This window comes from Plectropomus leopardus, chromosome 12 (genome assembly GCF_026936395.1).
Source record: "Plectropomus leopardus strain MGB_pleo_1.0 chromosome 12, ASM2693639v1, whole genome shotgun sequence".
Lineage (NCBI taxonomy): Eukaryota > Metazoa > Chordata > Actinopteri > Perciformes > Serranidae > Plectropomus > Plectropomus leopardus.
The window spans coordinates 15598112-15625750 of NC_142187.1; the positions used below are offsets into that span (position 1 = coordinate 15598112).

The 27639-nt window shown below is 41.2% G+C and overlaps 1 protein-coding gene across 1 annotated transcript; it reads right to left on the reverse strand.

Moving 5' to 3' along the window:
• Positions 1–34: 34 nt before the first annotated feature.
• artnb (artemin b) lies at positions 35–26619 on the reverse strand. The gene is made up of 5 exons (XM_042498231.2): positions 24912–26619; positions 23680–23996; positions 5762–5832; positions 3616–3829; positions 35–3147 (listed from the first exon to the last, which is right to left on the reverse strand). The coding sequence occupies exons 2-5, from the start codon at positions 23795–23797 to the stop codon at positions 2636–2638; spliced, it is 915 nt and encodes a 304-aa protein (XP_042354165.1). The 5' UTR covers positions 23798–23996; positions 24912–26619; the 3' UTR covers positions 35–2635.
• Positions 26620–27639: the final 1020 nt, after the last annotated feature.

Here is a 27639-nt window from a genome sequence, read left to right on the forward strand (position 1 = left end):
CCAAATGGATGAAGTAAACAGTGATAGTAAGATGTATATTTAAAAAAAAACTTTATTTCCTTAGAGGATAATGCCATACAAAAATAAAGAAAACTTTATAATAATAATAATAATAATAATAATAATAATAATAATAACATGACATACTGGAGTGTGTAACTGAATTGATATCCCCACTCTAAGATGAGAAATGTTGAGGTTTTGTATTATAATGTTTTACTGTTTGCTGCATACATTCTGGATATTGAGACTGGCTGTTTCCATTACGCTGTGGAAAAGCTGATATCACTACCCAGTAGTTCTCAGACTCAAGAATGTGACGTGGTCTTGAGGAAAAATATTGATATAAGGGAAACTACGCCCATTTTCAAAATTTAAAGTTATTCCTATGGTGTAAGACAGTCCAAAATATTAGTAAGCATGAACAACTCTCCCAAATCCAAAGCTAGAGTGGTAAAAATTAAATTTCTGATGTAATTTGGAATAAAGTCTGGAGCTGCTCCACAGACAATGAATTGGGAATTGGTTGAAGATGACACTGAGAGCACCCTGGGGAATGATCTGAGTATGTGGATTCATTTTCTGTTTTAGAAATGAGAACACTACAGTAGTGTAAAGCTCATTTGGGTATAAAAAAAACAAACACTCTGTGGCTCTACAAAATCAGGCTCCCATTCATTGTCTATCGAGCAGCTCTAGACTTTATATTTGATGACATCATTCATTATGGATGGATTACTGAATGGGTGTACCAGGGCGCAGTGTGTCAGGCCGCCCTGGCCTTCATCTGCAAAATGTCAAGAAGAGAGTCAAAATGAACACACATAGACACAAAATACATAAAGATGCAAAAGAACTGCAAAGAGACACAAAATAAATAAAAAACAAACAAAGTAACAAAGAACAGACAACTACCTCAAAGAGCCAAAACCACAAAAAGATGCATAAAAACTGAGGAAAGACACAAAACAACAAAAAAAGATGCAAAACCACCACAGTGATTGTGAATCACTCTCCTAAGTTAGAGAGGTGGTGGGGTCTTACCCATATCTGTGCTCAGGGGCAATTTTCTCATAAACCACCTATGGACATCACAAGTTGGAGACTTACGTCTCTAGTTTCTGGCTATGAGAGAGAGTAGTTCATGTTCAAAAATATTTATTGAACATCTTTAAGCCATGGAAATAACATTGAAATTCCTCATTTAGATAGTTCCCCTTTAAGTATGCCAGATCATGTCAATGTAGGTCAACTTGTTTCTGATATCTATTATTAGGATTTTTTTTCTATCTGGGATAAAATGTAAGAGAGAAATTGAGCTTTTGGATCATGTTTTTGCTTCATAAAATCATTCAGTTAATTTCAGAAATGTTCACTGAATCTAATCTCATTCTGCCCAGAATCAGCTGTCTGAACAAAGTTCATGAGGCATTGGATAAAAATGAAAAGGAGCACCTTTGAAAAAAGGAAAGAACGCACTGTATGTGAGAAGTAACTGTCAACATGAAATCTGAATCTCGGCAATAAATAGATATTTATCTACAATATAGAGTTAATAAAAACAGCTCTCATATGAAGCTATAATAAATAAATAATTTATCAGAAATAAATATATGTTACTTTTATACAGTAATACATGAAGATGCATGGCATCCATTTGGCTGAGTTCACCTGAACATAGAAACAATACGATGTCATGTCCTTGTTTTTATGCGGGAAAAAATGATATAGCTTTTGGGGTTTCACTGTTAGTAATAGTGAACGTCATATCAGTCTTTTTTTTCATTTTAAGTCAGAATATAAACACAGTGTCAGTCCTTTAATCGTGTCTTTTCTTTATATCTCTTGAGTTTCAGCCTTCAGATCTCGCCCAGATGAAGTCAGAGCAGTCTTGTTCGCATATAGAGTCTCTTTTATGTGTATGAACTGGTGTGGAGTTTTCTGTTATTCAGTTGAAAAGAATTCACTCTTTGAAGACGCAACAATAAATCAGGACTGTGGTTCCCTGATGACTTCCCCCTCAGTCTCTCATCATGACCTTTAACCTCAGTCATCCCGCCACACCCACCACTTTTATCCTTTTTCAGTTTGTACACTCTCAAATTTTCTTTGCGCGTCTTAATCCCTCCCACCTGAGATGCAAGCGGAGGAGGCCACGAAGGACACAAGGAGGGGCAAAGGGTGTTTAACAAAACGAAATATCCATGAATATCCATGTTTTGGAGCCGTCATATTGAAGGGACGTCAATTGAATATGATGTGTAGCACAGCAGCATCGTCAGCTGTGTGTCACGGCTCCTTTATAGGTCACGGCCGCTGAAAAGACTCCTGCACATGATACATCCTCGTTCATAGCTCCGACAAGCCTCCTCTCACATCAAGATGCATTTTGGGAGTTGAGATATCCTTCACGTTAACACGCTGAATTGAAATTCCAGGTCACAGGCAGGAGGACGGAGGAGGTGAGGAGGTAAAAAACAAGAAATGAGAAGAGCCCCTTTTTCTCCTCAACAGGAAATCAACAAGTGGCCTCCGTCACTTCTTTTCTGTGTGTGTGACAGCGCCCCCCTCTGCCTCGTGACTCCTCTCCGTTCAGGATGGGTGACCTCCCTCCTCGTCACCTTCGCGCGTGTCTTCAGCCCATACACATGCAGCTGGCAGCTGATAACGACTGGATGGTCCTCCACGTGGTCTGGGCGTCCATGAAGGAAACCGGCTCGTACCGGTCGGGGCGGCAGCAGGGGTGGCTGCTGACCTTGCGGGCGGTACGTCGAGGCAGCGAGCCATTCTCCAGCAGCGCCTTCAGTGCCAAGTCGTAGTTTGTTCTGGAAGCCTGGCAGGAACCCACGCAAAACTTGAAGAGAACAATCTCATCCGAGTCAAAGCCCAGGCCCAAGTCCCGAACCCTCATCTCCCTTTTCTCCACGCGGCAGTCCCTGCTGCTCTGCTTCGGCTGTCTGCTCTTACCTTTACCCTTTCTATCTGCTTTGCCCGTCTCTTCCTCTTCCTCCTTTTCTTTCTTCTTCCTCTTCTTCTTTTTCTTTGGAGATCCTTTGGGTTGAGGCTCCGAGGGGTCAGAGGAGCGTGGAGAGCGCCCTGCCCAGCGACTACTGGGATGGTCATCCATTTCGTCTATTACAAAGGGGTCTGAAAATGGAAAGGAAAGACAGTTAAAATGAAAATTAAAACCTAGCCAGAAAATTATGAGCAATAACGTGCAAATTCTTCTACAAAAATCCTTAATTTCACTTCTACTTGTTAAATTAAAATGAACTGTCACCCTTTGAATCTCTTGATAATAATCAAATATTGATAATATACGGATATTTTAAGTGTAAAAAGTTCACAAAATCATGCACATCCAAACGACAAAAAAAAAAAAAAAAAAGGTGCTGGACAAGAGATAATACTGAAAATACAACAGATTAAAAATGTCTGCACACTAGATTATCAGACAAATGCAAAGGTGTATATTATCACCTTTAAATCTCATGTTAATATATTTTGAGGACTGAGATACAAAGCAGATCCCCGGGCTCATGCTCTCTTTCCTCTCTAATACTGTCTGGTAAAGCAGATGTGCTGTAAATTACACTTTCATAAGAGCTTCAGTACCGTATAGAGCATGCCAAGTAGAGTAAGGGTCGCTGTCGTCTTCCTGCTCCTCGTCCTCCACCACCTCTGGCAGCGTCACAGGAAGCTCTCGCTCCTCCTGGCCTGCCAGCAGGCCCACGGCGTGGCCCGAGTCTGATCCCACACCGGCAGCACCAGTTTTCATATGAGCTCCTTCCACCAGAGGCAGCAGAGAGAGGAGCACCCACAGCAGCACCTACAGGAGGCAAGAGTCACATGTTAGCTGGCAAAGGGAAATCTGTCGAATTTGGTTAACTAACTCTGTTGCATGCTAAAAATTACTGAATGAAGAAAAAAGTGAATAAAACCATAAATAACTTATCACAAGTGCTTTTACTGCTGTAATTGAGTAGCTTTCTAATTCTCTGATACTTTTTTTATACCAAACTATTAAATTAATCATTCTTTCATCTGCATTAATAGATTTCTGTGGCCACTCATTGGCAGGGAAACAAGCTGTAAACATAATACTGAGATATTATCAGTTATAAAAGCCTAAAAGGCAAGCGATAAAAAAAAATTCTGGTGATTTGATTTCTAAGGTTGACCTACGTTGTTTTCTCTCCTGTGTTTATGACCTCAGAATAGTGCAAAAAAAAAAGGGTTTAGCAAGGATGTTTCTACGTTTCCTAAGATGCCTCTGAGTTCTAAGTTTTTTTCATCTGTGGAAAAGGTTGCGCCAGAATCACTTCTCTAAGTTTTGACAGGTGAAAAAAAATTACCTTTGTCAGGATCAGACATGACAGTGATATTACACAACTTGCTAACAAACGATATATGTGTCCTCTGTTCTGAGTGCATGGAGAAAATAAAATTAACCTGTGAGGGGAGGCTTTTAGTCCTGTTTAGTACATGGAGTTGTGGTGCACTTCAGCCTCTTGTGGCTGAAATGAGTACTATATTAACATGAAAAATTATCTTGCCTAAAAAGCTTCACCTACCAAAGCTTTTTTTCACGTATTTTGACAGATGAAAAAAGTAACTTAAAACATTATCCTGAAAAAAACTTTAAAAAAAAAAGTTCTTAAGTCATAAACACAGGAGAGAAAACACTTAAGATCAGACTTAGAAAATGAATCATCTGTTTTTTTCTCTCACTTAAAGCTTCCTAAGTTTTATAACAGTGTATTGGACTAAAATATTACCATGCAAGAATTGCAGAGTGGCGCACAGTTTGGTGGATTGTCATATTTAGCAAGCAAGCTATAATGTTTTAACTGCAGAGAGCTTTAGAGGTGCTGGCAGTTGTATTTGAATTAACCTGTGGACAGAGCCAGGCTAGTTGTTTCCCTCCGTTTTCAGTCTCTCTGCTAAGCTTAACACTTGCTGACTGACATGACATTTATATCTCCCTCATCTAGTTCAGCAAGAAAGCAAAAAGTGCATTTGCCAAAATGTCAAAATATTCCTCCAAGTAGATTTTTGGTGACACAGCATCTCAGCTATTTCTAGAAAGTTAAGATGTACAGTTCTGCTGTTGGCCTTGAGCTGTCGTCTTTTTCTTACTAATAAAATCACCACCAAAGAAATTGGCTGTTAGATCTTTTTCTTTCATGGCGACCATGTACTTCATAACAAAACTAAGTTGTTAGAGTGCTTTACAGACAGAAAAACAGAAAAAGAAATGAGATAATGCTTATAAAAGCACAAAAAACACACAGCCCTTCAAATGAGCTACAGCCCTTCTTTGTGTTAAGCCCTTTTCATCAAAAATGATCTCACTTACTCTTCAGTAATACTCAAGTCAAATAAGTCTGCTTTCTTTCCGCCCAGGATCAAGCTTCATCCACTGGTTTAGAATTTAGCAATGAAAGCTCCTGCGCTGACATGGCTTTATGGAAAGCTTCGTTCTGAGCCTTGTGGGGATGGATTTCATTAACAATTTATACCTACACATAACTCATCCTTTGGTTTATAGTGGTCTGTACAATGGAAATGAAAAATGATAAGGCTGGCCTATTTGCAGAGATGGTGATTTCATTATATGGCAAGAACGCCAAATATGAAAAGAAAAGAGATGGAAAGAAGAAGATGTGACAGAAGATATGAAGAAGAATAGGCAGAAGAAGAAGAAGAGAAGGAAATTTTCAAGGTATTCTTTTGGCAACAACGTCTGTTTATGACAAACCTTGGCCTTTGCTGACATTACAGAGGTAATCTCCTGTCTATCCTTCCTCCGAACTCTCCATCTGGTCCCACCTGGAGAGAGACAGAAAGAAAGATAGGAATGTAAGAACAAGAACAAGGCTTCACTCTCAGCTTTCCTCCTAGAACTCAGCTTGAAAAGGTTAACATAAACTATAGGTACAACATGCGGGCATTATGATGTCTATACACTCACAATTGTCCAGATACTGTAAAAAAATTTAAAAAATAAACAGCCCTGTGGGCCCCTAAGCAAGCTGACATGTCACATAAATCACGTCCTCAATGCATGAGGACAGCGTGTTTGTTGCTGCTTCAGTAAAAGACCAGTGTTTGCTGCCAGCTAGTGTGGCTAGTGTCGGCTTGTCGGTTCATACATCCATGCAAACAGCCCCAGTTCGGCAACAAAGGGCAGCATCTGCGATACACTTGTCAAAGGCATTCTTCAGGGTCATTCCTGTGGCAGAGGTACAAGCAGGGGGAACCAGGCATAGCGAGAGCACTTCGCGGAGGTCCCAGACAAAAAAACCACAAAGATGCAGGACAGGTGATAAGAAGTGTCAGGGAGGCAGATGTTTATATATAGTACGTGCAGTGTGGAGGATTGTGCTGACCGCAGAGCAACCACACAACTCGTAACATGAGGTCATCGAGTTGTTTTGTGGTGACCAAAATGTGAAGCTCAGCGGAGGTAAGAGCATCATGTACTCCAAAAACAAGGGTAGAAAGGTACATTTTTCTCAACTGCTTAAGTCAGAGGTGAGTCAAAGTCATTAGGACACATCATCTGAGCACTTTATCTGCACAAAATTACATGGAAATCCATGCCATGGTTGTTGACATGTTACGATTTCAGTCTGGACCAAAGTGGTGGACCAATCAGTAGACACTGCAATCGATTACTTTTCAGTGAGTCATCAAGTTCAGTGGTTATCAACATTTTTGGTTGGTGACCCCTTCAACAGGCCAGTTGCCAGAAGAAACTGTTGGCATAGTACGTGTCTGCAAACCATGGATACATTAAAGTTGCATGTAGGGCTCAACTCAGAATTATGTCAGCCAAATCAAATTTGGCTGTTCTATACCAATATTCAACAATTAATTTCTTTTTCATGTAGTTTAAGTTTGAACGGGGTTCAGCGGGACCTTCAGTGTGACAGCAGCGTTCACATAATATAGTAAACAAGCTAACTGCACTAATGAGGGATCGCAAATGTGTTTTTTGCTGACAATAGATATCAAACAAAAGAGAGTGAGTTGTAAGTTTTTGCGAGCTGTAAATTCACCACTTCTAAGCACATAAAAGAAGATGTTCACTCTGAGCCTCACAGTGCAGAGCCTCGTCTCCTCCGTGCAGCTGCATTGTGTCTGCACCATGGATGTATTAAGAGACCTGCAGCCGTCAATGCCAAATAGTAGCGTGAAATCTCTGACTTTCAAGGGGCATCCCTGTGTGTTTCATGTGCATCATGTCAACATCAAAGCAAAAGTGACTTTATCATCATGAGAAGGAAAGAGATGTTGGATGGCATGACACCAAAGCGAGACAGCTGCCAATCGGCAGACCACTGTTCAAGACCAAAAGCAAACAGTTAAATCTATTGGTTGCATTTCAAGCCATGATGGTGGCACAAAAAGTGGCTGTTTTGAGTCAAAACATGATCTTAACCATAATCAAGTGATTTTTGTGCTTCAACATATACACAAATTAACACACAGCACGACTGAAATGTAAAGTTTTAACATATCCACCACATAATAACATACATGTTACAGGAGTCTGCAGAGACAGTTGCCTTAGAATGAAAACATCGCTGTCGAAAGTATCCTACAAAGTTTAAGAGAAGCCAAATTAATGCGAATCTTTAAAAAGCATTGTAAATCCCATTTTGCTTTGACCTCCTTTAAAAAATTCACATCAAATTTTGTTGTTTGCATTCTTGTTTTACCTCTTTTACTCTGTTTCACTTTAATTTCTTCTGTAAATCTGTTTTGTAAAAAGCAGGTCAACATGCTTTCTCTCTAATCAGCTCATCAATCATCAAGTCAACACAAATCTGACATGAACAATTTCTTGAAACAACCGTCTGCCCATAGATACTTCCAACATAATTGCAAACCACATCTATCATGTCCGAGATGCTTTGCATAACCTCGGAGCTGAACTGCAGCAACACTGTACGCCCATAGTAACGTATTCAAGCGTGTATTGTAGATCTTGCCGATATGTCGTGCGCCATGTTTATATAACAGTCAAAAACAATCCCAGCAGTTCTGTCTGTGCAATGAGATGGAAGACTGACAAAAGGTTACAGATCACGGGTCACGATAAGACCTGTTGATGCATTTCTGCAATCTGCAGCAATGCAGTTGAGGGAAGGCAAAATTACAGACGTTGAGGGGAACAGGAGGACAAGGGGAGACAAAGTGAGCATAAATCAGCTGACGGACAGAGTGTGCACCACCGCTGCAACCTAAAACCAAAGTGTGTTGACTCCTCAGCCCTACATCTCCCTCCGTCTATGAGCTGATTTAAAACCCATCGGCGTATCAGGCGGCACAGAGAAATATAGATCCTTGCTGGGTCTCAGGAGAGGTGCCATTCAGAGTCCCTAATGCCACAGCTGGGAACATTTAGCTCCTTTAAGATCAGCGAGCTGGGAGTCTACACGGGCCTGTCTGCTGGTTCATTTCATCCTGGCACTCTGGAGCTGTTTACAGCCCGACGCCTCCAGCCTTTTCGGGGATGAGGTGGGAGGGGGAGTCGAGAGGTGGAGAGCAGGACACTGGTCCTGAAGAGCTGCATACTGACACGGGCCTACTGACAGTGTGTATGTGTGTGTGCAGCTTCAGATCCAACATGCGTGTGTTTCTACGTGTGTTTAGAAAGCCGGGCATGTGTTTCTTCCTTGTTTAGCTGATTAAAGCCTTTGGTTTGTCCATCAGGATGTCTGCAGTGGGGAGAGCGGAGTTCTTGTCACCTTCCATTTGCATTGTTGGTCCTCTGCGCGCCAGTTGTTGTTCACAGTAAGTTAAGTGGGAAAGCCCTCCTGAAGCAAGTACAACCCATAAAGCCAGAGCCAGTTACTATTTCCAGAGCTTATTCTGCCGCTCTGAATTGCTTTTACAAATACAGTTTAAGTGCTTGGAGAGGATGGATGTGGATTTTGTTTGGGGGATATTTACGAGGTAAAAGAGCAGGGTATGAGCTTTAAAACAGAGGTTGTCAGCACAAAAGTAACATCAGTTCACTGACTATCACCAACACAGAGCAGCAGTATGGATTAAAACTGGAATATTAAGAGAGTTTTTATTCATGCTTGTCAGCATTTGGACTTTTGCATTATTATGCGGTTATCCAAAACGGAGTTAAAGATATACACAGGAAATGACAATTTCTGTTTGTAAACAGTATCACCAGAAAAAGTGAAAGTTAATGGCACAGATGGAGCAGTAGAACTTTAGCCGCATTGAAAGTGAAACTCAACCGTTCATTCTGCTGGGTCTAAACTTTGCTTTCACTTAAAGCAGCTGCTCCTCTCATCAATCGATCTGATCTGACCAGCACTGAATGGATAGACAGATCAGTTATCTCAAGTCACCAACTGCAGCTGAAAATTGAGTTTAAGTTTGAGAGATAGAGAGAGAAGAAGTCATCACTGTAACTCTTTCATTGGCCTCTGTGTTTCTCTTTACTGTTTACTAGCCCTGTTTTCCTGTGTGTTTGTCATCTCAAACATAACACAAGAAAAGAAACAGAGAGGAAAACTCTATTGCCTACTTTAAGCAGATTTTTCCATGTTTAAATCGCTTGCAAATTCGGGCTGATTTATGTGACTCTAGTGATACTCCATAATTTGATGTGGTTAAACTACCTTTAAATCACATATTCAAATGTATTTAAGATGAATTATTTAAAGAAGCTCATAAGTTTAAATGGAAAACTAAGCTGAATATGAAACGAGAACAAATTCTCTTTGAGCCCTTTAAATTGGCCAAACATAAAGTTTTATGTTAAGTCTTTCACAATGAATAATAATCAGCCTCAGAGGCATCATATTAAGGTCTTACAAAAACCTGGTACACATCTGGCTAACTGCAGTCACACTTCAAGCTCTTTTGCTCTCTGCCTTTGTAGGCTGTAAAAATAATGCAATGATTCAATGTATACTACTTTTAAATATGTAATCCTTTTATGAATACTGCTGTTGTCAACAGAGAAACATCTTTGCTGAGAAAAGAATCAGGGCGACATAACGGACATGTTTTTGGTTAGTGATCTTGGTGCCTACTGTATACTATTACACCCTCAGACCTGAGCTTTGCCCACAGAGCCTCCATAAACCTCTCACCTTGTAAAAGAAAGCTCCGAGCTCTGTGGTATTCCACCTCCCTCTAAAAGCTAAACTTCTCTGATAATGACCTGCTATTAGAGACACACTCTGTTCTCTGCTGTGTGCGCGTGCACGTCCGTGAAATGATCTGACCTCCAGCTTTAACCTGTCACTACCACGGTGCCTGATTGCAGGAGCAAGGAGAAAAACAAGAGTACAGTAAATCACCGCTGGCTCAATAAAAGACACCTGCAGTGTAAGAGGAGATGCAGGAGAGAGAGGCAGAACACCAGGAGAGCCGTCTGATCACTACCAGACACCGAGAAACCTGCGGAGGTCCCACAAAACGTGATGATATCTGCTGTACTTACATGTGCCCCAGAGCTCTGCATATATGCATCCAGAGCAGTGTGAAAAACTTGTTTTGTAACTTTGCTTTAATCCTGCCTGTAGTGCTCTATAGACAGTTTGATAGCTTTTCAGAAAATGTCATACAAGAGGCTTCAGAGTGTAACAGCAAATCCTCACAGTCTGTCTCAATGAATGTTTTTTTCTTTATCTGAGTGAAGAGGCTTTGAGAAGCCCTGTGGGACAAATTTGTGAACAAATGAACAAATTTGAACTATGGATGTCAAAGATGAATTGGGTAACCACTGAGAATATTTTTTAATTGAGTACATGTTAGTCTATTTTAACAATCTTCAGGACCAGTGGGTTTGGGTGGGAGCAATTAACACTTACTGACACTGCTAGCAGTGTTGGCATGGCTATAGGTACTAACACATGACCCTTTAATACTGCCTGTTCAAGGAATATCACGCTGTTGTGCCGCTTCACTGTTCTGTATAAAATGTACAATCTCGGAATGGGGGAAGAGTTATCTCATCTTTTAAGCTGGCAGTAGAGGTAGTAACAACCCTGAAAAAGTCTGTGGAAAAGGGACAGCTAGCAGGATGGAGACCATGGGTGGGACAGATGTGACGAGAGATTTAAAAAGCTACCAGCAGCAGCTAGCAGCTAACTCAAAGAAGAAAAACTGCAGCTGAAAATTTTCAGCAAATTGAGAAAACATTTGGGAACACCTTCTTTCCCGAAGCAGGGGATGCAGAGGATGACAGAAGCATATAACAGGGAGAGCAAACAGTTGCCATGTTATGTTGTTGTTATTGTTTATAAAGTGCCCCTGACATGGATGCTATATGTCACACTGGAGGCCGATGCTGATGCATTAAATATCACGCCTCTTTTGCTCCTGCAGTGCTGGTAAGCTGTCTATAATCACACACTCCAGCAACATGATGCAGCCATTGTTTGGTCATGTTTGAAAAAGCAAAGGCGGCATGATCTCTGTATAAAAACCACTATACTTAACAATGAGAGAGGGGTTTGACGCTGTTTACTCACTGGGGTGGCCTGAGGGAGGAGAGAGGCCACCGTTTCTGCAGCAACACCATCCCACTACCAGGATGGTGTTACCAGCGACATTTCCAAATGAGCGGCAGGTGGTGCATAGTGCGGAGCAGCCAAGGCTGTTGGCTAACCAGTGGATATCGGTGGGTGGGCAGTGTGATTCCGCATGTTAACGTTTCTAACCAGCTGTTTGTCAGCAAAGCCAACAGAAAAAGAAATAAATGAAATAAAAGGGAGAACATTTACATCACAAAACATTACAATTTCATCACCTCTATACGGATAGTGCTTTGAGATGTGGTGCTTAAGCTGTAGCGTCAAACTTGAAGGAAAGGCGTCTTGTATTTCACATAATTTTGCACTTTTTTCCCTAAAAATGTACAGTTAATGTTTATGGTTGTGGGGCTATAGAAAGCAAAATCAACCAAAAATGGCATCCCCTTTTTGGACTATATAAATAAACCTCTTCAGACACTCATATGATGCCAAGTAGTGATGTTTTCCTGCACTTTCTCTTTTACTTTCATCTCCTCCTCCTGTTTCTCCTTTCCATCAAGCTTCATTAAATTTCATACACATTAAATGTCTTTTTCTCTTGTTAAATGTGCTCTCTAACCCTTTCTGACTAAAACAATTTCACTCTTCAGCGGTTAACATGCCATAACTATGTGAGGCAGCCACAAAGCCAGAGGAGGAAAAGCTAGAGGGGGAGTGATAGAAAGAATTAGATAATTTTAAAAAATCATATGATTAGAGTAAAGAGAATTAAAAATAGAGAATGGTTTATTATCCAGGGGAAATAAAAATTAGAAAAAGATAATTGAACCACTGAATGGAAGTCTAAAAGCAAAGATAAGGTGAACAAAGGGAAGCAAGGGAATGACAAAATGAGAGTGCAGAAAGAGAGCGCAGACTGAAGCCCGGTCAGTCTGTAATCCCATAATCCCTGGCAGGCAGGCAGGATGTAATTGCTCGTTAGTGCCAGTTTCCACTCTGAGGCCTGTCACTGCTAGAAAACCACAGAGCGCTGGCGAAATGAGAAACAGATAGCGAGTCCCATGCCTCGGTTCAGATAGGTGGGGAGGCCCCCACCACCCAAACACCCCTGAAAACACACATATGCGCGCATGCACACACACACACACACACACACACACACCGTTTTTCTGCTTCCTTTTTCTAATAATCCTTTCGCACAGAAACACACAAGATACATCCAATCTTTGTCAGTTTCGGCATACACACTTCAGCACATACACACACACAGGGGGGCCGGGGTAATCAGAGGTGTGGACACTCTACAGCCTGGAGGAGGATGGTGAAGAGAGGAGTGAATCCATATGACCTCACCCCTCTCTGTGATTCTCCCACCAGGAGGCTTTATTAACCGACTGACAACATCTGAGCCTGAAGGTGTCTGAGATTCTTTCAGGTCAGTAAGAGACGAATGAGAGAGAATCATGCAGGGTGGGCTGAGAGAAATAATCTGTCAGGAGCAGGGTGACTTACTGCGAATAACAGGGGCTGGGATGAGCTGGGTTCGACTCCAACGATCAATGTTAACCGCTGGTTGATCCACCACTTTAGTCCAGACTGAAATATCTCTGCGACTATGGACAGATTACCTTGAAATTTTGTCCAGATGTTTAGGGTCCCGAGAGGATACTGACCTCTGTGATCCCCTCAACATCAAGTAAACATTTCATTTTGTCTAATCGATCCAGTTTATAACCACACACCTGCAAAATCACATTCCCATCAACCTCAGCTTCACCCTTATGGTGCCGCGTCTCAGCCAAAGTGTTGCAAAAGAAGATGTCAAAGCGACAGACAATAAGCATGTATGTTTTGCAGCATGACAGGAGATACCCCTCCATATTAGTAGTAGGCACATTAACAACACAACACACTGAAACATATTAGTTTGAAACTGTCAAGGTGGCGGAAGACAGATTGGGAGTCACTGGAAAGCACATACGGCGAAATATTAGAGCGGTGCCAGGAGCACTATCCATCACTGGAGAAAGCCATGGGAATGGGAAAGGAGCACTGCACAAGACGGCTAAAATCACTAAGGGCATGTAGATCTAGTTTAATATTTTGACATGACACGTCATGACTGATGAGACATTATCAGGAAGTTAACGTGAGTGTCTTTGTCATCATTTCTTAAAATCTTTGTTTCTGCCTGTCCAGACTAAAATGCAATCAGTTTTAAGGGCTAGGCATAAATGTAGCTAAAATTATGTGTTTAAAATCAAAAATGTGATATGAGGACATAGCCTAAATGATTATTTAAAATATGCAGTGGTTCAGTGCAATTTTTTTACATGTCTGACTTGTAAATCATGACCAAATTCACCTAATATCGATATATATAATGCTGCTGTAGTCAACATTTTATATAAACCATGGACCAAATGGCCATATGTTATGTGAAAGTGGTTGCTTAAATTGAAAAACTTTCAGAAAATTACCACATGACTCCACTGACTCAACACAGTGGAGCACAGAGCAGCTAAAGACCCAGATATTTCCCTCATGAGATAATAAAGACCAAAATAGAGCAGAAAGGAAAATAAATATTAAACTTGCATTCATCAGGTGGTCAAAAACACAACTCGAAATGGCTAACATGTTTCGCCAAATCAAGCGTTTTAACATAAAAATGATCAGTTATGTTTATGCAGCTTATGGCAAAAAAAGTTAAGTATTGCAGCTTTGAGATACATCTTCAGTATTATGGTGATTATCTTGCTGATTATCATCATGTGCAGAGAAAACCAGCCACAGATTATGGGGAACAATACCTCTTTCAAGCCTTGCCTGTAGGGTTCAACAGTACATCCTGAGCCTCATTACAAGCACCTATTAGAGGTAAACTTATTGGTTCCCTAATGATAAACCTGAGTGATCAGTGATTTACTCCCCTGACCCTGCAGCCTTCTCTCCACTCCAAAGAGAGGAGCTCCACAGAAACGTGTCTAATGATTCTTCAGTGGGATAAATGACGTGCTTTTAGTGGAGAACAATGTGTTTGAAGTGTAACAGTTCTGGATTAACGCCCTCACATGTGCAGGTTCAAGTTGCCAAAAGGTGCTGCGGAAAGTTACTGCAGGTCATCAAAGCATCGGGATCAGTGGGTCGTAACAAGTGCGATAAAATGCGAGTTTCCACAGGGTATAAAAGTGATGCCTGTGACCAGCGCGTTAACCTCGGGCTGCAACCCTGATGGCATTATTATGGCAAAGAGAGAGAGAAAGAGCTGCTGTCATCGTCTCAGCCACCAAAGCCACCTGGCTCTCCTAAAAGAAACGTGTTTTCACTGTGAGGCTGAGAGAGACAAACCCCAGAGAGCTGAGGCTGTCATGGAGCGCACAGCAGAGGAAATTGACTGAAATATATAATGGGGATATCCAATTATTTAGCAAAAAAAAAATGGAGTTGAACTATAAATTGGACAAGCTGGTTTTACTTTAAAAAATGTAGGAAATCTCTTGGCTTGAAAAAATTTAGGTAAAAACATCTTTTAATCTTTTTTTTTTTTTTTTACCAATTTAATTTAGGTGTATTTACTTGATTTTGTGAAGTTGTTGCAACTTACAAATGAAAAGTTTAATTAAATAAATCTTGCAAAGTTTTCGCAACTTCAGTAAACCAAGTTTACTGTGTTTTGTCTTTGTATTCTGCTGGTTGCAATCTAGTCAACCATATTTTTATTTTCGATTAGATTAACTAGGTTTACTGAAGTTGGTCACAACAAGTTCACAAAATGAAGTAAATACGGCTAAATTTTAAGTAAACTTAACACTTAAATATAAAGTAAACACAAATTAATATTTACATGTAGTTACTAAGAAAGTACTTTTATTAACCCCCCCCCAAGGCAAACAGTTTCCAAGATTTAATTGTAAGTGAGATCAACATGTCACATTTTATATCTCAGACACTCCCTTTAATTTTTCAGCCATCTGGTTTCAGATTTGCAAATCCAACTCTACCTTTTGTGTTCACACATTTCCGTTCCTCTACATGCCTCACTAATCACTACTTGTTCGGTACATTGCCAAATAATAGCTGTTACTGTTGCTGGTAGGCACTTTGTCAACTCCTGCCAGGAACTCTGGATTCTCTCTAATCATCAATCTGTCAATATCAGCTCATTTAGAGAAAAGGAAAATTGAACCATAATCATTCTTCCAACTGTGCGTGACGCTAACTGGCACACAGTCCCCAAGTAACCTAAAATAATTTACGATATACTTAGGTTATGTGATTAGCTTGCTGTGACACCAACTCCACATTAACAGACTAATGTGTGATGTGTCTGCCTCATCTAATGATTTGTGAGGTACAAAAACATCTACTGCAGTGTATTACAGCCAGCTGTGCAGCTGGACAGCTGTGGTTAAAGCATAATTTATTTTACTTATCTTTGTACATCTGTTGATATGATGCTCACCAAAGGAAGTGCAGGTATCAGGTATCAGTACACAGCAAACTGCTAAATAAAAAATAAATAAATAAATAAACAATGGGGTTGCCACTAGTCATTAAATAATTAGATGGCTTTTTGAAAATCAACAGTTTTGGCAGATTAACTAATCTATTTTGCATAAAGGTAAAAAAAAACCAAAAACATTTGTGCACACAAGAAAGAATGGCAATAATCCTTTATCACACTGGAAAACTGTGAGCAGGAAACTATTCTGTAAACGATGACGAATGTATAACGAATAATTTTTGTTGTAATTTCACTGTTAGCTTTTATTTCTTGTCAAATACAATAAATTGAGCTAGCTTTAGGATTTGGTTTACAGCTGCGATAACCAATATGTTTATTAACAAAGGATTGAATGACTATGTGTAATGGGAAGGGGGTTGCTCATAGTGACAAACTCAGACGTTGCTCTACTCTGTGGTTCCCCTCCACGGAACAATTAAGCATCTTTAACTTTAAGTGTATTATTTTGGTTTTAGGGTCAGTGCTCTCATCAGCCAGACAAATGTAGTGACTATCTGGTGAAAATAGTGGAGCATTTAGCTGATAAAGAGTCATATATTTCCCTCAGGGGTTGGTTGAGGCCAAAAACAGAGCTAAAAGTAGAGTGAATATTGGCCTAACATCTTTTATTTGAACACAAACATGACTCCAAATAAATGCTAATGTTGCATCTGGTTGAAGTGTAGGTAAATGTTTCCTAACACAATCGCCATAACTGTGTAACTGTTGTGCTTATAGTCAAAAAATGAATTAATGCAGCTTTACTGTATTATTGTCTGACTACTCATGTTTGTTTCCCTGTCGGATTTCTTTTATCAGTGTTGGCATGTTCCCAGGTCTCTGCGATTTAGTTGGTGAATAGAAGTTATTATCAGCAACAGGAATTAAGGCCAAAGCTACAAAAGTACAATGACAAGACAATGTTGTTTTAAATTACAATTATCCTTTCATGCACAACCACAAACTGCATCAGCGGTCAAGAGGTTTCAAGTATTAACCCAGTCCACAGAATAAATGTTGGCATTGTACATTTCTGCAAAAAATGAGTTATGTAACATTTCATGCTATTATACTCTATATAACTCTAACTCTGTTTCTATTCATTCCAACAACACTGTGGTTGAAGTTAAGAAAAGATCCTGTTTTGGTTTAAAATAGCCAGTTTTGGTGAAACAAATGCAGCTAAAGACGTCTTTTAAAGACTTTTAACAAATATTGGCTTGTACGTTTCCATTAAAGATATGTAACATTTGTACATTATTATGTAGCGGTGGTTAGTATGTGGCTTTGTTAAGCACAAAAACCACTTGGTTATGATTAGGACAATCACTGCTGAAAATGCTGCCAATGTCGCGCTTCAAAGCATCCAGCTGTTTTGTTTGTTGGTCTTAAACGATCCATCACCACTATGTCCTGATGACAAAGTCTGCTCATATGCATTTAATCAGAAGAACGTCACTTTAGACACATTGATATGACACAAACAAAACATACAAATGCAACATATGTGTGGTTTGCAGAAACATACAGTGCCAACATTTTCTTCTGGGCTGCAAGAACATAAAGGAGGAGTGATGAACCTGGAGCAGAATTTTCCACATCAGCTGTGACTTCCACACTGTCCGCAGCTACAAGATTAAGTGTGCAGGGTCAATGGAAAGCTTGGATAATGTGCAGTTAGCACTAATTAGCCACAAAGAAATCCACAATGCAACAGACGCATAAGCGTCTTGTGACTCAGTCAGGTAAATTAGACGGGACACCACCATCCACCACGCCGGGCCTCGTTTCCCCATCAGTGCTGAGACGAAGACAGCCTCATGATGCGACACATCTGTGTCCTCACCGTCTCGCTCTTCCTCACGTTGTCTCTCACTAAGGCAGTTTCCCCAGTGTCCCTGACCCTAATAACCCAGATTCCTGCCTGATTAAGTTGGTTTTAAAAGGGAGCCACACAGAGAGCGGTTGGGTGAGCCTCACCTTAAATGGGAACACATTTTAGCCGCGTTGGAGCGATGATCAGAGGGTAGGATTTCACTTTCCGGTGTTTGTGAGGACGACAGCGCTTAAAAGGCCGCAAAGAGGACAGAGGGAAAGAAAGGAGAGGGAGGAAGAGGAAAAGATAGAAAAAACACATTCAACAGCACACAGAACCCTTCACCTTTCCTACAAAACCACACACTGAAATCCCCTCTCCCACCCTCACGACCTTTTCTTGCTCCCTTCTTATGTTGTTATTTCTCCAAATTAAGCCCACACTGAGCCCGAGAGTAGCACTCAGAAACGTGGCCATCTGTGACACACACACACACACACATTGGTCATTATTAGTGTGTCTTGTGGGTGAACCAGCGCTCTCCAAAGTGTTTCCGTGTCGCCCGCTCGTGCCCCAGACAGACTGGGTTTAATGACCTGGCCTGATAGTTCAAAGCAGCCCTCAGACGCTATGATTAATGAATTTGACCTGCTAATTTCAGAAGAATACAGCTTATTGTATAAAAAAGCTCTCACAGACAGAAACACTGCACTGGGCTAGTTAACATTCTTCTGTATTTTGAGGAAAAAGTTGTTTTAAGGAGGGAGATTTTACGATAAGGACAGGAGTTCGCTTTACGTTTCATCAGCGGCTCCACAAGTATTAACTGCTGCTTTGTTCTAAATAATTTAAGCCGTTTGAACTTGAAGTAGCCAAAAATGCTCCACAACAACAAAACAATTCAAGATCAGAGACAGAAATAATTCCCTCGGCATACTTGCACGAGATTGTCCACTATACTTTACAAAAAGTAAGGGCCTAGAAAACATAAGAAGCATGGGAAGCATTTGTCTGAAGAAATACATCTAACAAATTGAAATTCCTTTTTGTCAGATCATGCCTCCTTCAATTTGCCCTGAAGGAATCACTGTGGTTCGCTGCGTACTCTAAGCACTTCCAGATTGAAGCTGCCCTGTGGCACTTTGGGTTGCATAATCAATCTCTCTCACTGCACTTTCTCCATTAGTGCTGAGACAAAACAACCAGAGTAACGTTACACACCGCGGCTGAGACACAGCTGAGGACTGCTGTGCTCCCTGCGCACACGTCCATCTTTTAATGACAGATTTTCACCAATCTGAAGAGACTGTGCCCTCCTTGAGCTGGTTAATATCTCACTGTGTTTAATGTTACTATGAAAGGAGCAAAACGCTTCAATCTGTTGCTTGTAGAATTTAAGTCTGTCACTGTGTTTGATGATTTATAATTTTGTGCTGCAATCTGAACTTTTCAATTTTTGCATTAAGTCAAGTCAAGTCATTTTTATTTATAGAGCCCATTATCACAAAACACAGTTTCCCTCAGAGGGCTTTACAGCTTACGACATCCCTCTGCCCTTAGACCGTCACATCACCTCAGGAAAAACTCCAGAAAAAGAACCCTTGTGGGGGAAAAGAGGAATAAACCTCAGGAAAAGCGGCAGAGGAAGATCCCCTCCAACTTTCTGTTTGTGTCAAGACTTTTGATTTTTTTTTTTGTTTTTATGGTTCTCTAATGGGTACTTTTTATAAAACAGTTAAAGTTATATTACAAGACCTTGGGGTTAAATTGATTTTTATTATTTCTTGTAACAATCAGTAAAGTGTTATGATATTGACTGATCCTGAAAATGTACCCCCCAAAAATGCATTAGCAGATCAAATAGATGAGAATTATAGTGAATTTGGTCAGAAAAAAACAAACAAACAAAAAACAACTTGATCTTTGTGATGTTTGCAGATTGTTTAAAATAACTTTAAAATAATTAATTGACAACACGTCACTCTTAAAATGTACTAATACACACACTACATGAAGAAGTCCAGATTCTAGAAGAAGAGAATCAATTACAAGAAATAAGGTGCTTTTGGTTTTGGCAAGTAAACATCATCACAAACACTCAGCATTATTAGCCATATTAGTCATAATATTTAATTAACGTCTTTTTAACTCTAAATTCATACAGATGTGCAGTGTTGGACATACTGAAAAGGGATTTTTTGGGGTGAATATCTTATATTTATCTTTAGCTCTGAAAACATCACACAGTGATGCAAGATTTAAAGGGACAGTAAACCTCCAAATTCAAATGACTTTTTTTCGTCTCACCTCTAGTGCTAATCATCAGACTAGTTTGTTTTGATGCGAGTGGCAGAGTGTTGGAGATTTCACCCATAGAAATGTCTGCCTTCTCTCCAACATAATGTAACTTTGTGGCATTCGGCTTGTGGTGCTCAAGGTGTCAAAAAATGCATTTACTCAAGATAATCCACAGACCTTGTTGTGAACAGTTTTATATAGAAATGATTTTCTCTCTACAAACTACACCAGTCGACCGTATCACCACGCAGAATGAACTGTGCATCTGCTCATGGATGAGGCTGATGCTCCTGACGAGAGCGAGATGCAAACATTAATGGTGTCCTCCGCTGCTGAGCTGCAACGGTAGCTAGTTTAGTAGTGCTATAATGAGCTAGCAGTAGTTTAGTAGTAGTAGTAGTAGTGCACGCTTCCTTCTGCACAGTGACACAGTTGGTGGGTGTAGTTCAGTAGAAAGAAAATAGTTCCATCATGAAACTGCTCACAACACGGTCTGTTACTATTATTAGGGTAACTGGGTCATGATTTCAGAAAAAAAGAGATTAACGCTGAGATCTTTAAATGTATTTTTGGATGTATTTTTATTTGTTTGTTTGTTTGGGGGTTTTTTTTACCACCAGCTGAGTGCCATCTAGTTCCAATATTTTGGAGAGAAGGCAGGCATCTCTCCAGCCAACATCTCCAACACTTGGCAACTCATACCAAAACAGTCTAATTTAGATTGATAAACAGCACTACAGGTAAGAGGAAAAATATGTTTTGGATTTTGGGGTGAACTGTCCCTTTAAGATAGAAATAGTGGCGAAGTGAACATTCAGGAGGTAATTTTACACTCTGTCAGTCATTTCTTTTCCCTGAATATTTACTGAGCTCTAAAACTAACAAAATGTGTTGTTCCTTTCTGCTTTTACCCCCCAACTCGTTCCCCTCGGTTGCCAGGTGAGGTATATTGTGTTTTTCTTGGCAAACTTGATGGGAGAGATACAATCTTGCAGAGTTACATTTTCTTAAAATTATTGGTTTTATCCTCAATATGTCTCAGGGTTTTTAATGAAATAGATAAAAGTAATATTTGAAGTATCAGGCTCTGTAACTGGGAGCTTATGTTGTAATGAAGACCACTGGGTGAGGAGGACAAACAGCCTGTTTACAGCCACAATGGCTCCAAACATATTTATGAGGATGTTCTATATAAACGCGTGGTAATAACGCTAACTTATTTTGTCATTTTAAGTGTTCAACTGCCTCTCCGTGAGTCTGACTGGTACCACAGTACAGCACAACAGCAAGAAAGAGTTAAACCCATAATACCAACAAACTGCACGCTAGCGCTCGTAAAGCCGCATGCCAGTTAAAACAAACCAGACCACACATCAGGAGGCTGCTGGTAAAGAGAACACGCCCGGCCCCGCTGTACCTGACCCACAGCAGGGCCGCTGACCCTGTGACCTTTGACTGGAGGAAGTGAAAGCTGTGGCAGCGTGACGGGGGAGTGAGAGATGCCTGAAGCAGAGGCGATGCTCTCATGTTCAGCCTGAGAACAAACTGGCAATATTTGAACAACACGAGTAAAGAAAAACAAGGCTGTTTCACGACTTGTTTTCACACATTTTACAGGCATGTAGTGGAGGGCGCCTGCTGGGGATGTGTGACATGTCTCAGGTGATGCCAAAGCTCTCACACACACAGATTCATCATGTAAAACTGTTCTGAGATGCAAAGAAGAGACATGAAAGAAAAAAGTGAGATTCAACCCTGAACATCAGAGGCCTGCTGCAGTGGCGTCCCCAGAGAGGAGTCGGGGGGCCATGATCCCCTGATAGAATTGCTGAACCTTCCACTGGTGAAAATAACTGGTGGCCAATGTTACTGTTTCTAGGAGGCTGTGGCTCATACATCTTTTAAGGTAGCATGAAGGCATTCATAGGTACCAATCAGCATAACTTGTTGATAAGGGGTCTAAATAATGCTCCAAAGCTAGACTAAGTTTTGGTAAGGGAACAACGGACAACCATTTTCCAAAGGCTTTCTTGAGCTCTAACTTTAAGATATTCAAATAAAAATGGGTTCTATATACCCTCAAGTCTCCCCTCAATGTGAGAAAGCTTGTTCCCAGTGTATGTGTTGTTCCTTTAAATCAATGTACCCCTTTAAATTAAAGCTTTATATTTGTCATTTAAAGAAAAGGACAATGAGCCTATTTGAAGAACAATGAAACGCCTAAAATGTAGATACCGAACATTAAAACAGCATTGGTGGGGAACTCAAAATGTTAACCGTGACTGGTATTATTCTATACACATCAGATAATTAGTAACATTAACTTTAAAAAAAACAAAAATCAGAAGTATATTAGCATGCGAGTCTTTAACTCTCACACTGACATGGTTTTCAGCTGGCCTGTATTCTTCAGCTTAAGCAAATTCCTGAAAAGCTTTTAGATTTGGTGTGACATTCAGACATTTTCGGGGACACCCCTATGTAAAAATTTCTGGGGGCGCCACTGGCAAGCCGCCTTCCAACTGAGCCTCCTCTGAGTGCATGAGTGACATTGTATGTACATGACTCAGTGAGTCAGTGGGCCATTGAGTCAGAGAGTAAGTATGAAAGTTCACTGACGCATCGTGCAGTTTCTCTCACATCTTTGAGAGGAAAAATTGCACATTATGGGACGGAAAGTACCGCAAACTGAAGCTGTGAATGTGCCACTGATAGAAAAAAAAAAAAATCCAGAGTTCAGAGTGTGATCATGTTCATGAAGCTGAAGTAATCGACACAGTTTCTTCTGAAACTGAGCAGCAATGTGCTTGACTTCCAGCACGTCAAAACACCTGAAGCTTAAAAGATTCGCTCTGCCCCTGATCCCCTCAGACTGAGGTGCTGTAGAGGAGGGAAATGCATGCAGCTCTGTGTGTGTGTGTGTGTATGTGTATGTGTGTGAGTGTGTGTCCAGTGCTTTGATATTTAGATTTGCAGCCCACCACAGAAGAGGGTCACACTAGAAGACTTCCTGACTGCCACTGTTTCCTCCTCATCCATAAGAACACACACACACACACACACACACACACACACACACACACACTCACTCTAACATCACAGCCACTTTGATTTATATTTTTCCATAATTCAGAGTCACCTTCTGGCACCTTGTAAACACGTCAAACCATGAATCATAAAACTTCACTTCATAAAACAGAGAACAAAACCTCCACCGTCCTCTTCCCAGACTGCATTTCACAAGCACTCCCCCAAAAAACACTAAATCATAAGTCCAACACACTAGCTCCAGGTCTCCAGGTCAAAGTGACCCTCAGAGTCAGAGGAGCCTAAAACAGCTGGCAGGTGCGTGCACGGAGCTCAGCAAAAAGCCGCTTATGTGAAAAGAAATCAAACATCAAACAGCCATTTCAGTGTTGTCACAGCAAACATGAAGACAAGGGCGCAGGTCTGCTTTCACAACATTAAAGATATCCAACAATATTCTCCTAAATGTTAAATCCCTATACAGATTTTAAAGAATCTGAATGGCGCCTTACCAGCTGCCCTGTGCGCATTCTGCTCCAAGTGCGCACCGGAGAGGAGAGGAGAGCCGCGGCTTCTTCCACGCTGGGCGCAGCTCATGTCTTCGGCTATCCATACGCTGCGATGCGTCATGTTTTACACCTCACTGTCACGGTTTGTGAGTGTTCAGAGCTGGCTGTCTTCGCTGAGGCTGAAGCAAACATGAAGAATCCATCTAAAGCGGTTCTGCTCCAACGCGAGAGGCGCCTCCTCCCTCGTTTTTTACGCGGGTCAAAATCCTTTTTTCTCTGACCGGGTGTCCCGTCACGGCTTCTTGGAGAGTCTTAGCACCCTGGAGAGGAGACACAGAGGGTGGATGGTGAAAACAGACTGTTAACCTGCTGAATGAAGTCATTTTATTGATATTATCTCAAGTTTTACAATCAGAATTTAAGTTTGAGTGGAATATCCTCTCTGGATTTCATCGGTTTCGCACTTTTTAAAACATATTTTTCAAAAAAACGTCCTGGAAAAATCCCGAAACATAAGTGAAGTGAATGTAAGCAAATGTATTTTCAGATTTTAAAGAAATGTGTATTTAAAGAAAAAATACGAGACTAAATGACTTGTTAAGACTGGCATTTTGCAGACGGGAAGGCTGTCCAGGTCAGGAAAAATAAACTTTACAGCTGACTCGAGCGCGCAGGGCAAAGCCTATATAAAATCTAATGAGGTAGAAGTTTGTTTGCGGTGACATAAACACTCCAACACGGCGACCGAGAGAGAAGGACAGACAAACAGAAGTGTAAAAAAAATGTTCGTCCTCAATTTTCTACTCGCGCCGTCTCCCTGCTGATTCACCTCCAACCATCGTTTAATGAAATGAAGCCAGTTTTTCAGGCACGACTCCCCTTCTCCTTACCTGTTCAGTCTTGCCTTCAAACAGCTCCTATGCTTAATGAGTAAATAACACCGCGGGAAAATTTCTCACAACATGTTCATGCGTCACTTTAAAAGTGAAGTCAAGGTCGATAAGGACAGACTCTGCGCGGCCCTCTCATTTAGGACGAAATCACAGGAAAGTCTCCTTCTTCTTGTAAGTCTCAGTTAGTTTGAATGTCAAGTTGAACCTGAAAAAACGCTGCTCTGTCAGTCAAAATATTTTTCTTTAACATAAAAAGTCCATGCGTCACGCCTTTACGCAGCGTCACTCCGCGTCTCCAAGCAAGCGCCTCTCTCTTTTTTTTTTGGTTTTAAACTGTCTTACTTTGGATTCAGGTATCCAGTTATCAGAGACTGTGCCGCTCCGGTGTCTTCTCAGGAGTCTACTACACAGCTACTAAACAATGTCTACAATGCCCCGCAGGACTGGAGGCTATGCGTAAAAGCAGCGCGCCGCTCCGCCTGTCAGAGACTCTGTGAAATCGGAGCGCGGTGGCCGCTCAACAAAGTGCTGTGATTTTTCTTCCCCATCCACATAGCTCGGATGTCTTTTTGTTCCTGCTTTGGGAGGAGGGAGGGAGGGGAGTGATTGTCACACAGGACGGTCATGGAGCGGTTCTGGAAAAGTGCTCCAGTGGAAGAATCCGGCGAGTGACATCTCTTCGTCAGTGTTTACACTCCCTGATTCATAAATGTCGAGCGTTTCACTATATTTCACTTGTAGGTGCACGTACGCAGAGAGTTGATGCATGGACGGATTATGAGACAATGGGCCCCTGGGCACAGACATGTGAGAGGCCCCTCGCCCTGCTCACACAGGAGCAAGACACTCAAACTGAAATAGATACAAAATTACGACAAAAGGAGCAGCCAAGTCTCTTTGTGACCAATTTGTATCTGTTTGCGGTTGTTTTGTGTCTCTTTGTAAACGTTTAGTCCGTCTCTTTGGTCATTCTGTGTCACTGCGTAGTCAATTTGCATCCGTTTGTGGTCGTTCAGCATCTATTTGTGCATGATTTGTGCCTCTTTATTAATACATTTTCAGAGAAATATGAAAGTTCTTATCAGTCGCTCTGCTATTTCTCAGATCAGAAGTGAAATTGGCAAAACTACTTGTTCATCCAACACATCACAGGGGCATAGGTGGGGGAGGGGGCACGACACACAAATAACCTAAGCCACATCATCAGTTAACAGTACAGAGTTGCCACTTTTGTATGTATTGATATATGCTACATGTCATCTAAGCCTTATAGCCATAATGTAATTTAAATCATGATGAAAGGTTTTACTTCTGTTTTTGCTTTTCTGTAACACAACTGGTTCAGTTCTGCGGTTTTGTCTATGCGCTTCAGTAGAGAAAGGTGAAGCTGTCCATATGGACAGTATTTCAGGTTTCCGCGTAAGAATAGGGTCAGTGTGTGTTTTATGTCTTCTTCTTGGTGACGTCAACAGTACTATAACCTTCGCTCCTGCAACATTTACATACAACAATAGTTAGAGAGAACACTCTTATATCGAAGACTTGGCTATGCATGTTCACTGTCTTGTTTGTAAACAATTACACAAAGACCTATCATTCTGACAGCACCAACATTCATTGATATAAATGTTTACTTTTGAGAGATAAATTAAGGATTTGGGGTTAAATTTTCGAGCTTTTGGAAGTCATCCATTGTGTGGTTCTATTTGTACAAATTGTTTTGAGAAATGGACTGACTCGCAAGTACACCAAAGCAACTGAGATCAGGTGCAAATTCACAATACTTGCTCTCTGTGACCGGAAAAGAAAAAAACAGCAAACGTGCATTGCTTGGTGCAGAACATACACTCAGTGTCTCGTCATGCAGCTTGCTTTAGTAGCAGATTTGAAATTTGCGACGAAACCATGAAAGGAAATTAAAAAAGACAAAACATGATTATAGTGTTAGTAGTAGTTGCTTGCCATCCCCTGCAGTTGGCTTTTCAATAGTGTGGTATTTCATGGTGAGGTTATCACGTCAGCCCTAACCTCCATGCCAATTTTCAGAGGGTAGAAACTAAAGTTGCCAAAGGGTGGGAAAGCTTTTGCGGACCAGCCAACCCACAGAGCTTCTGATTGCAGCTCAACTGTTAACAGTAATAGTAACAGGGGCTGTGGCTCAGGGGCCCATTGACTGGTTGTGCACATGCATGATTGATTGTGTGCACCTGTAGGCCACACACAGACACACACACACACACATGCATGTTTACCACCCTGGTGCATGTGTTTACCCAGTCAGTCCAGCCCTGACCTTGCCAGACTATGTCACCTGCTGTCAGGCCTGAAGGATGGGCAAAGGAGTCCAGACACACCACAGACCCTCTGCTGACTGCACCACAAACCGAGCACCTTTCACCGGCAGAGCTTCCAGACACTCTCCACCCCTCCGCCTTGCAGGTTTGTCCCATTCTGTCCTGCCACCCCACTCCACCCACCCACCCACCCTTCGGTGCACGAAAGGCCCTCCAGCTGTGGCACTCCCTGCAGGGCAAACACTGAGGCCCGTCGAGTACAAAGGCTGGGTAAACAGCTCCTTAGCTTTCGTCTATGGGCCCACTCTCCACGCAGAGGCAGAGACAAATGCAGGGAGGATCCCTGGTCTCTGCCACGGCACTATTAATAGTAACAACCAACAAGGCAACAATGCACACAGCTGAGGTGCATGACATGCAGGAATGTAGCGTCAGATAATAAGGATGAGCTAAAGAACAACAGGCAGCAAGAGAGTCCTGCTAGGGTCATAAAAATCAAATATTTGTGCCGCTAAGATCCAAGATGAGTGAAAAATGGCTTTTATTACCCAGAACAAGCCGGTTTTACTCCTTAAACACACATTACCACACACATCAAACTGACTTGGCTGCCAAAAACCGCCAGTCCACCTCTTAAAAAGATCAGATAATAACCTCTGGAGTGAAAAATGTCCTCCATAAAATGAATCACTGTGTAAACTGTAAGTCAGCAGAGTTACAGCAGACAGCACCGCACTGCAACCAGGACTACAAATTCAAGAAGTGTGTCTACATCA